This window comes from Nerophis lumbriciformis, linkage group LG38 (assembly GCF_033978685.3).
Source record: "Nerophis lumbriciformis linkage group LG38, RoL_Nlum_v2.1, whole genome shotgun sequence".
Classification (NCBI taxonomy): Eukaryota; Metazoa; Chordata; class Actinopteri; order Syngnathiformes; family Syngnathidae; genus Nerophis; species Nerophis lumbriciformis.
Genome location: NC_084585.2, coordinates 5,655,795 through 5,668,523, shown reverse-complemented (window position 1 = coordinate 5,668,523; position 12,729 = coordinate 5,655,795). Strand labels below are relative to the sequence as shown.

General features: G+C 42.1%; 1 protein-coding gene across 1 annotated transcript in view; it reads left to right on the top strand.

Annotated features, from left to right (window-relative positions):
* The window catches only part of stx18 (syntaxin 18), a 52,969-nt gene that overhangs the window by 22,776 nt on the left and 17,464 nt on the right, over nt 1-12,729 (top strand). Inside the window, exons 2-6 of the mRNA XM_061932792.1 lie at nt 6,421-6,488; nt 11,443-11,558; nt 11,626-11,703; nt 11,773-11,839; nt 11,914-12,005. Of these exons, the coding sequence (XP_061788776.1) occupies nt 6,421-6,488; nt 11,443-11,558; nt 11,626-11,703; nt 11,773-11,839; nt 11,914-12,005 (421 nt within the window). The remainder of the gene's footprint in view (nt 1-6,420; nt 6,489-11,442; nt 11,559-11,625; nt 11,704-11,772; nt 11,840-11,913; nt 12,006-12,729) is intronic.

Below are 12,729 nucleotides of genomic sequence, written 5' to 3'. Positions count from 1 at the left end.
ACGATCATGGAATCAGCCGGAGAAAAATCGCATACGAGTTGTTGTACCGAAATCTGTTACCCATCGGAATTTGTAACTCCAGGGAGCGATGTTCCCATGACGTTTGTTTGATGGTTAAACGGCAAGCCCAAAGAGGAGTAGAAGAACGCTTGCGTAAATGGCGTAAACTATCCTTAATGCTGAAACGTCAGTTGTCAGAATTTCAGCATTAATAATAACAATGGACTCATACTATAATGAAAGTACGTCATTGATTTCCAGAATATGTGTAATTGATTCATGCTGAAATTCTGACAACTGACGTTTCATTCCATGATAGCTTTTAATCCGGAAAATGTATGTGTGTGAGAGAGAATCAACAGCTGATACAATGGACTCATACTATAATGAAAGCAAGTCATTGATTTCCAGAATATGTGTAATTTATTAATGCTGAAATACTTACAACTGACGTTTCAGCATTAAGGATAGTTTACGCCATTTACGCAAGCGTTCTTCTTCTCCTCCTCTTTTGGGCTTGCCGTTTAACCATCAAACAAACGCCATGGGAACATCGCCCCCTGGAGTTACAAATTCCGATGGGTAACATATTTCGGTACAACACAGTTGCTAGCGATACAAGTGGAAAACTTTCAATGTTTTTCGTCGCCCAAACAGATTCTTTGGATGTGATAAATGCCGAAGTTTTATTTACGGAGGCAATAATTGAGCAAACAAAAAGGTAATGACACCAATGTTATCTATTGGAATTGTTTAGTACTGTTATACTGTTAAAAGTGTTTATACTATTTATGCTTTCAAGTCCAAGTTGAAGAAATCTTGTTAAATGTTGACAGCATAACTACCAAAATACAGAAGTATGTCCTTAATATTTTTGCAGTGCTATTTCTGTTGAAAAGTGCCACTTTTCAAGTGTCTGATGGCTTAAATTAATTTTCATTAATTTTTCATATTTTGAATTCTTTTGAAAGGCTTACAAAAAAACTACATTTGAATTGTAATTCCATGCTATTGACAGGACTATTAATTTTAATGAAGTTAGCTTACCATGTTTACAGTATGATAATTGTGATAGAAATGTGAATTTTAGGCACAGAATATTTTTTACAATTGAACAAGGCAGTAGATTATACAAGCTTGGACAGAAAGTTAATAATGACACCAATTTTTTTTTTTTATGGAATTGTTTAGTACTGTTTTACCATTTGTTTACTGTAAAAAGTGTTTATACTGTTTATACTTTCAATTAACAAATTGAAGTCTTGTGAAAGGTTGACAGGTTAACTGGCATTAACTGTCAAAATAATTTCAAACTATTGAAGTTAGCTTACAGAATAAACATGTCAATCAACCCATATGATTTTTGCTGTAATATTTTTGTTTTGAAAAGTCACTGTGACTGATAGAAAAGTGATGGTTTTAGCAACATTTGAACCTGTCTGAATGCTATTAATCATTTTGCGTCGGGGGGCGAAGCCTGAACCCCCCACCAGGACTTTGTCCTGGACCTACCGGGGCCTGCGGCCCTTGGACCCTGGCTACTAGGTTTTTCTGATTTCAAAAGTTGGCAGGTATGAAGTAACCTCAATGAACCCAAAAATACCTTAAAATAAGAATATTCTCACTAATAACAAGTGCACTTTTCTTGGTAGAAAAAAAAATATGAGACCTTTTTGCTCAATATGTTGAAAAATATTCTTAAATGAAGTAAATGCTTGTGCCATTATCTTGACATAATGATATGCGCCCGGCGTTACATTTCTTGAAACCCGCAAACTTATACTAAAAACCAATTTATTGTTCTTAATGGAATTCGACAAGGCAACCGCTTGTTACTCTCGGGGTCTCCTAGCCGCTCAGGCAAATCATATTGTCTAAAAAAGCATTTTTCCATCGATAACATGACATCATCGCGCCAAGTGCGTGCTCTTTCAGTCAATTAGTGCGCATATATACAGCCCGGCCCCCGGCCAAAAATGTTTTAATTGTAATTTTGAAGAATTCATCTGACTGTGCATGAACTATTTCTGTTCAAAATTGTTAGAAATGTCACATGTTAAATGTTTAAATATTAACTGTCAGTTTACTGTACTGTGCCGACTGTACTACTATATGAGTACATCTTATCTATTGTCCATCCATCCATCCATCCATCTTCTTCCGCTTATCCGAGGTCGGGTCGCGGGGGCAGCAGCCTAAGCAGGGAAGCCCAGACTTCCCTCTCCCCAGCCACTTCGTCCAGCTCTTCCCGTGGGACCCCGAGGCGTTCCCAGGCCAGCCGGGAGACATAGTCTTCCCAACGTGTCCTGGGTCTTCCCCGCGGCCTCCTACCGGTCGGACGTGCCCTAAACACCTCCCTAGGGAGGCGCTCGGGTGGCATCCTGACCAGATGCCCGAACCACCTCATCTGGCTCCTCTCGATGTGGAGGGGCAGCGGCTTTACTTTGAGCTCCCCCCGGATGACAGAGCTTCTCACCCTATCTCTAAGGGAGAGCCCCGCCACCCGGCGGAGGAAACTCATTTTGGCCGCTTGTACCCGTGATCTTGTCCTTTCGGTCATAACCCAAAGCTCATGACCATAGGTGAGGATGGGAACGTAGATCGACCGGTAAATTGAGAGCTTTGCCTTCCGGCTCAGCTCCTTCTTCACCACAAAGGATCGATACAGCGTCCGCATTACTGAAGGCGCCGCACCGATCCGCCTGTCGATCTCACGACCCACTCTTCCCTCACTCGTGAACAAGACTCCGAGGTACTTGAACTCCTCCACTTGGGGCAAGATCTCCTCCCCAACCCGGAGATGGCACTCCACCCTTTTCCGGGCGAGAACCATGGACTTGGACTTGGAGGTGCTGATTCTCATCCCAGTCGCTTCACACTCGGCTGCGAACCGATCCAGCGAGAGCTGAAGATCCTGGCCAGATGAAGCCATCAGGACCACATCATCTGCAAAAAGCAGAGACCTAATCCTGCAGCCACCAAACTTATCTATTGTTTCATTGAAAATAAAACAGCAAAGTCAATTTGGCTGTCATCGGTTTTAATTATGAGACACAATTGTGTCAAAGTCATGATTTTTGTTTTCATGCTTGAAATGAGAAATGATTACTTTGAAAAAGTAGTTTTATACTTGTGAGTGTTGATGACACAGCTTTGCAACACTTGATATTCTAGTTTCAAGCATGTTTTACTCAATATAGGTCATCAAATCTCAGCAACAAGCTGTAGTATCTTACTGAGATCATTTAGGACTTTGATTGATTGATTGATTGAAACTTTGATTAGTAGATTGCACAGTACAGTACATATTCCGTACAATTGACCACTAAATGCGTTACCGAATCAATTTTAAACTCCTTTTATTTGTTTTTAAATGTCTAAACAACCTCGCGCCAACATATCTCTCCGACCTCCTTCAGCCTTACTGCCCCACCCGATCCTTAAGATCAGCCGATCAGCTGCTGTTGACGGTCCCTGACACAAGGCTGAAGCTTAGAGGTGACAGAGCTTTCGCCGTTGCTGCTCCCAAGCTCTGGAACGACCTACCCCTGAGTGTTAGACAAGCCTCCTCTCTTCCTGTTTTTAAATCTCTCTTAAAAACATACTTTTATTCCATGGCTTTTAACACTGAGTGATATCCTGTGGGGAGTGCTCAGAGAGTATGGGGTATCGGACTGTCTGATTGTGGCTGTCCGCTCCCTGTACGATCAGTGTCAGAGCTTGGTCCGCATTGCCGGTAGTAAGTCGGACACGTTTCCAGTGAGGGTTGGACTCCGCCAAGGCTGCCCTTTGTCACCGATTCTGTTCATAACTTTTATGGACAGAATTTCTAGGCGCAGTCAAGGCGTTGAGGGGATCTGGTTTGGTGGCTGCAGGATTAGGTCTCTGCTTTTTGCAGATGATGTGGTCCTGATGGCTTCATCTGGCCAGGATCTTCAGCTCTCACTGGATCGGTTCGCAGCCGAGTGTGAAGCGACAGGGATGAGAATCAGCACCTCCAAGTCCGAGTCCATGGTTCTCGCCCGGAAAAGGGTGGAGTGCCATCTCCGGGTTGGGGAGGAGACCCTGCCCCAAGTGGAGGAGTTCAAGTACCTAGGAGTCTTGTTCACGAGTGAGGGAAAAGTGGATCGTGAGATCGACAGGCGGATCGGTGCGGCATCTTCAGTAATGCGGACGCTGTATCGATCCGTTGTGGTGAAGAAGGAGCTGAGCCGGAAGGCAAAGCTCTCAATTTACCGGTCGATCTACGTTCCCATCCTCACCTATGGTCATAAGCTTTGGGTTATGACCGAAAGGACAAGATCACGGGTACAGGCGGCCCAAATGAGTTTCCTCCGCCGGGTGGCGGGGCTCTCCCTTAGAGATAGGGTGAGAAGCTCTGCCATCCGGGGGGAGCTCAAAGTAAAGCCGCTGCTCCTCCACATCGAGAGGAGCCAGATGAGGTGGTTCGGGCATCTGGTCAGGATGCCACCCGAACGCCTCCCTCGGGAGGTGTTTAGGGCACGTCCGACCGGTAGGAGGCCACGGGGAAGACCCAGGACACGTTGGGAAGACTATGTCTCCCCGGCTGGCCTGGGAACGCCTCGGGATCCCCCGGGAGGAGCTGGACGAAGTGGCTGGGGAGAGGAAAGTCTGGGCTTCCCTGCTTAAGCTGCTGCCCCCGCGACCCGACCTCGGATAAGCGGAAGAAGATGGATGGATGGATGGATGTTTTTATTTATTCTATTTTAATTATTTATTTTTTATCGTGTTCTGTTTGTGTTGTGTTGTGTTTGCTCGGTACTCGTTTTATCTTTTAACATGTTCATTGTACAGCACTTTGGCTACCCCTGTGGTAAATTTTAAATGTGCTTTATAAATAAAGTTGATTTGATTTGACTAAATGGTAACACTCGAATACGTTTTTCAACTTGTTTAAGTCGGGGATCAAAACCCTTAAAACAAGTAAAATACTCAACATAAACATAAAATCTGCTTAGTGAGAAGAATTATCTTATCAGACAGAAAATAAGCAAATATCACCCTTATTTGAGATATTTCATCTTACTTAGACTTCAGTTTTTGCAGTGCATGCATTGACACGGTCATACTACCGTATTTTCCGCACTATAAGGCGCACCGGATTATTAGCCGCACCTTCAATGAATGGCATATTTCATAACTTTGTCCACCAATAAGCCGCCCCGGACTATAAGCCGCGCCTACGCTGCGCTAAAGGGAATGTCAAAAAAACAGTCAGATAGGTCAGTCAAACTTTAATAATATATTAAAAACCAGCGTTCTAACAACTCTGTTCACTCCCAAAATGTACGCAAATGTGCAATCACAAACATAGTAAAATTCAAAATAGTGCAGAGCAATAGCAACATAATGTTGCTCGAACGTTAATGTCACAACACACAAAATAAACATAGCGCTCACTTTCTGAAGTTATTCTTCATTCGTAAATCCTTCGTCTTCGGTGTCCGAAGTGAAAAGTTGGGCAAATTTACGATCCACTGGCAGATGTTGGCGTCGTCTGGCGCTGCCTCCTCGTCTTAGTGAAGGTGTGTTCGCCTTCTGTCATCCATTGTTCCCACGCAGTTAGCAGTCTAGCTTCGAATGCCCTGTTGACACCAATATCTAGCGGCTGGAGGTCTTTTGTCAATCCACCCGGAATGACGGCGAGTATTGAATTAAGCGCGTAAGCGTGTCTCTCAATGTGCTGTTATGAGCTAGCAAATATAACAACTACACTACCCAGCATGCAACGATAGTTACGAGCATGCGCGGTAGCCCTGAGAAGCGTTGTTGTATGCTGGCAGTTAGAATGTGGTTATGAGCACGCTGTGAGTAAACGTTGAGAACTCAGTTAACACGCCTCGTCTGCATTATTTATAATTAGACAGACAACACACTTAATAGGAGCCATTTTGGGGTCTTTACATAAACACACAAATGGAAATGAAACGTCACATATCCCAGCATGCACCGCGCGCTTCTTCTACGGGGAAAAAAGATGGCGGCTGTTTACCGTAGTTGCGAGACCTAAACTTTATGAAAATGAATCTTAATATTTATCCATATATAAAGCGCACCGGGTTATAAGGCGCACTGTCAGCTTTTGAGAAAATTTGTGGTTTTTAGGTGCGCCTTATAGTGCGGAAAATACGGTATGTATATATATGATATGTGTGTGTATGTTACTCATCAGTTACTCAGTACTTGAGTAGTTTTTTCACAACATACTTTTTACTTTTACTCAAGTAAATATTTGGGTGACTACTCCTTACTTTTACTTGAGTAATAAATCTCTAAAGTAACTGTACTCTTACTTGAGTACAATTTCTGCCTACTCTACCCACCTCTGCTTAGATTTCAGTTTTTGCAGTGCATGCATTGACACGGTCATACTAATACTACTATTTTCTCCCCCTCTAGATCACCAACATCACCAAGCTCAAAGACTTCTTACTGCAACACAGGAAGGATTATGTGAGTGCAGGAAGGTAAGACTATAGCCGTCTACTTTCTATACGTGGCAAACTCTGCCTGTCTCCAAAATGTGTACCGGTACGTCTGCTTCCGGCAAGTAGTGTGGTCTTTAGCAGCAGGCTCCAGTCTAGTTGTCGGCAATAATTGAAGTGCAACCGAGCAGAAAAGGATTAACGTCCTGGGGAAGGGAAAAAAAAAACCGTCTCTTCAAGGTCCCCTCTGTATTATTGGCGGGTGTGTTTTGCTTGTTTGGTTTGTTTACAAGTCTTCACCACAACACATTAACTAAACATTAAAGATGTCTGTAGGTGGGGCCCTTTTGCTATTAGCGGTGGGAAAATCCATCAAGAATCCATTTGTAGCTATGTGTGCTGGCCTCATCTAGTTTGAGTTTGTTCCTGCAATCTGATTTTTGACTTCCTTACTCAACCACATGACTAAAATGTTCTCCATTTAGCTGCCATGAACTCCAGCTACCTCACCTCACCCATGTTGTGTTTGATATCCACTCGTCCTTATAGCCTGTGTAGTTATGGAGCATACCGATCCATCCATATTTTTATACTGCTCGTCCTCGAGAAAATGTTGCATGATGGGCCACGATGCATGTACATGTCATTTTAATCGAGAAAAACTGAGCAAAAAACAAAGCAAAGATGTCTAAAAATACTAATGAACTTTTTTGACTCTCACTATTACGTTAGATCCACTATGGACTGGACTCTCACTATTATGTTAGATCCACTATGGACTGGACTCTCACTATTATGTTAGATCCACTATGGACTGGACTCTCACACTATTATGCTAGATCCACTATGGACTGGACTCTCACTATTATGTTGGATCCACTATGGACTGGACTCTCACACTATTATGTTAGATCCACTATGGACTGGACTCTCACTATTATGTTGGATCCACTATGGACTGGACTCTCACTATTATGTTAGATCCACTATGGACTGGACTCTAGCAATATTATGCTAGATCTACTATGGACTGGACTCTCACTATTATGTTAGATCCACTATGGACTGGACTCTCACTATTATGTTAGATCCACTATGGACTGGACTCTCACACTATTATGCTAGATCCACTATGGACTGGACTCTCACTATTATGTTAGATCCACTATGGACTGGACTCTCACTATTATGTTACATCCACTATGGACTGGACTCTCACGCTATTATGTTAGATCCACTATGGACTGGACTCTCACTATTATGTTAGATCCACTATGGACTGGACTCTCACTATTATGTTAGATGCACTATGGACTGGACTCTCACAATATTATGCTAGATCTACTATGGACTGGACTCTCACTATTATGTTAGATCCACTATGGACTGGACTCTCACTATTATGTTACATCCACTATGGACTGGACTCTCACGCTATTATGTTAGATCCACTATGGACTGGACTCTCACTATTATGTTAGATCCACTATGGACTGGACTCTCACTATTATGTTAGATGCACTATGGACTGGACTCTCACAATATTATGCTAGATCTACTATGGACTGGACTCTCACTATTATGTTAGATCCACTATGGACTGGACTCTCACTATTATGTTAGATCCACTATGGACTGGACTCTCACGCTATTATGTTAGATCCACTATGGACTGGACTCTCACTATTATTTTAGATCCACTATGGACTGGACTCTCACTATTATGTTAGATCCACTATGGACGGGACTCTCACAATATTATGCTAGATCTATTATGGACTGGACTCTCACTATTATGTTAGATCCACTATGGACTGGACTCTCACAATATTATGCTAGATCTACTATGGACTGGACTCTCACTATTATGTTAGATCCACTATGGACTGGACTCTCACTATTATGTTACATCCACTATGGACTGGACTCTCACGCTATTATGTTAGATCCACTATGGACTGGACTCTCACTATTATGTTAGATCCACTATGGACTGGACTCTCACTATTATGTTAGATGCACTATGGACTGGACTCTCACAATATTATGCTAGATCTACTATGGACTGGACTCTCACTATTATGTTAGATCCACTATGGACTGGACTCTCACTATTATGTTAGATCCACTATGGACTGGACTCTCACGCTATTATGTTAGATCCACTATGGACTGGACTCTCACTATTATTTTAGATCCACTATGGACTGGACTCTCACTATTATGTTAGATCCACTATGGACGGGACTCTCACAATATTATGCTAGATCTATTATGGACTGGACTCTCACTATTATGTTAGATCCACTATGGACTGGACTCTCACGCTATTATGATAGATCCACTATGGACTGGACTCTCACTATTATGTTAGATCCACTATGGACTGGACTCTCACTATTACGTTAGATCCACTATGGACTGGACTCTCACACTATTATGCTAGATCCACTATGGACTGGACTCTCACTATTATGTTAGATCCACTATGGACTGGACTCTCACTATTATGTTAGATCCACTATGGACTGGACTCTCACTATTATATTAGATCCACTATGGACTGGACTCTCACTATTATGTTAGATCCACTATGGACTGGACTCTCACTATTATGTCAGATCCACTATGGACTGGACTCTCACAATATTATGCTAGATCTACTATGGACTGGACTCTCACTATTATGTTAGATCCACTATGGACTGGACTCTCACACTATTATGTTAGATCCACTATGGACTGGACTGTCACTATTATGTTAGATCCACTATGGACTGGACTCTCACACTATTATGCTAGATCCACTATGGACTGGACTCTCACTATTATGTTAGATCCACTATGGACTGGACTCTCACTATTATGTTAGATCCACTATGGACTGGACTCTCACTATTATGTTAGATCCACTATGGACTGGACTCTCACTATTATGTTAGATCCACTATGGACTGGACTCTCACTATTATGTTAGATCCACTATGGACTGGACTCTCACTATTATGTTAGATCCACTATGGACTGGACTCTCACTATTATGTTAGATCCACTATGGACTGGACTCTCACACTATTATGTTAGATCCACTATGGACTGGACTCTCACTATTATGTTAGATCCACTATGGACTGGACTCTCACACTATTATGTTAGATCCACTGTGGACTGGACTCTCACGCTATTATGTTAGATCCACTATGGACTGGACTCTCACAATATTATGCTAGATCTACTATGGACTGGACTCTCACACTATTATGCTAGATCCACTATGGACTGGACTCTCACTATTATGTTAGATCCACTATGGACTGGACTCTCACACAATTATGTTAGATCCACTATGGACTGGACTCTCACTATTATGTTAGATCCACTATGGACTGGACTCTCACAATATTATGCTAGATCTACTATGGACTGGACTCTCACTATTATGTTAGATCCACTATGGACTGGACTCTCACGCTATTATGTTAGATCCACTATGGACTGGACTCTCACTATTATGTTAGATCCACTATGGACTGGACTCTCACTATTATGTTAGATCCACTATGGACTGGACTCTCACTATTATGTTAGATCCACTATGGACTGGACTCTCACTATTATGTTAGATCCACTATGGACTGGACTCTCACTATTATATTAGATCCACTATGGACTGGACTTTCACTATTATGTTAGATCCACTATGGACTGGACTCTCACTATTATGTTAGATCCACTATGGACTGGACTCTCACTATTATGTTAGATCCACTGTGGACTGGACTCTCACTATTATGTTAGATCCACTATGGACTGGACTCTCACTATTATGTTAGATCCACTATGGACTGGACTCTCACTATTATGTTAGATCCACTATGGACTGGACTCTCACTACTATGTTAGATCCACTATGGACTGGACTCTCACTACTATGTTAGATCCACTATGGACTGGACTCTCACTATTATGTTAGATCCACTATGGACTGGACTCTCACACTATTATGCTAGATCCACTATGGACTGGACTCTCACTATTATGTTAGATCCACTATGGACTGGACTCTCACACTATTATGTTAGATCCACTATGGACTGGACTCTCACTATTATGTTAGATCCACTATGGACTGGACTCTCACAATATTATATTAGATCCACTATGGACTGGACTCTCACACTATTATGTTAGATCCACTATGGACCAGACTCTCACTATTATGTTAGATCTACTATGGACTGGACTCTCACTATTATGTTAGATCCACTATGGACTGGACTCTCACTATTATGTTAGACCCACTATGGACTGGACTCTCACACTACTGTGTTAGATCCACTATGGACCGGACTCTCACTATTATGTTAGATTCACTATGGACTGGACTCTCACTATACTGTTAGATCCACTATGGACTGGACTCTCATTATTATGTTAGATCCACTATGGGCTGGACTCTCACAATATTATGTTAGATCCACTATGGACTGGACTCTCACAATATTATGTTAGATCCACTATGGACTGGACTCTCACAATATTATGCTAGATCCACTCGACGTCCTGTTTAAAGCAGCTAATATTTTCCCATGTGTACTCTTTTTGCTTGTATCTTATGTCCGCAAGTAAACTGTGTGCCTTACCTTGAAGCGTTGGAATGTGGGAGTTGGAGGACTCCCTTCTTATCTTATCTGTATTAGAACAGTGAGGCTTTATTCCTTTCTGGGTAGGCTGTTTTCGTATTCAATAAGTTGTCTCTTCCCGTTTGATTTTCAGACCTCTTCTAGATGCTGGTATTAGCGCACTGTAGGACTGGTCTCCTAAAGCTTTAGTAAAACTTGATAATATTCCTATTCTGTCTTGATGGTCCTTCTTACTCAACATATATGTCATCTGAAAGAACTTGGGATTGACAAGTGACTTTAATTCCCTGAGAGGAAGACTGGTCAGACGCAACATTATGTATTTCCTTGATGTTTGTTGTTTTGTGTTCCAGTCTCATCTCGTCAGACCTCTCCCGCATGACGGACAGTGAACGCGATCAAATCGACCAGGATGCCCAGATCTTCATGAGAACATGTTCCGAGGCTATCAAGCAGCTACGTACTGAAGGTGTGCAACATCTGCAGTGACCTGAGAAGACCGATCATTTATTTTTTGCTTCATTTTGACTTTCTAGCTGAGAAGCAGGTGACATCAGCCCAAACTAAAGAGCACAGGCGTGCTGTCTTGGACCTCGTTGACGTGTATTTGAAAGGTGAGTACAAAAGAGAAGAAATAGTGTTTACCCTGGAGTGTTTTTGTGGACTATGGTTTTGTTATAAAGGAGTTTGTAAGCTGTACTCGGAGCAGAGGGCCATACGAGTCAAGAGAATGGTGGACAAGAAGAGACTGTGGGTATTTGTTGTTTTATTATTATTGTGGTTACGTGTCAGGATTGTAAACACATGAAGTTCTTGGTTTTCAGGTCCCGGCTGGGATCTGAGCAGCACAGTCGCGTGGAGAAAAGAGTAGATGAGGAGCCCGCCAAGGAAAAGAGTCTGAAGGAGGAGAGTGCTGGTATGTTACCCAGTCTTGTGTAGGTCTATGCATGATGAATATTTCTTGTTTTTTTCTATAGAAGGAGCCTTTGCTTGTTTTTTATTGGCCCCACTCTGTTCTAAAAATACAAATCATTAGTTATCTCTGTTATTAGATATTAGAATCATTTGCTTTGTCACCTGTAACGTTTTATTCAGATAGCTTAGCATGCACAAAATGCATCAAAGTTGAAAAGTTTAGACACCCTTGGTCTACAGTATTTTGGTCACTTTCTTTAACGCTCTGCATAGATTCCCAATGTTTTTAAACTTGCTAACTCAGTACTAGAATAGTAATACATACCTGCCAACTACTCCGGTTTTCCCGTAATTAGTACGGTTTTCATCAACCTATTCCGGGTTACGGTTGCAGTGATAAAAAATACAGTTTTTCATTAATTAAAAAAAAAAGTTTTTTTAAAAGTTTTATTCACGAAATCGCGTAACAACAATGACAATCGACACTGCTTCCCGTAACTTCCTATCGAGCCATTCCGAATGCCATGCGCGAGGCTATTTATAGCACCGCTGCCAAGCACGAGGCACCAGTTGCCGTTGTTTCCAAACGAGCGAACGATCATGGAATCAGCCGGAGAAAAATCGCAAACGAGTCTTAAACCGAAAAGAAAACTGCAGTCATTCCGTGAAGAATATTCAAAAGCCTATCCGGGAATAATTATCCGTTCCAAAAAGGGTGAAAACTA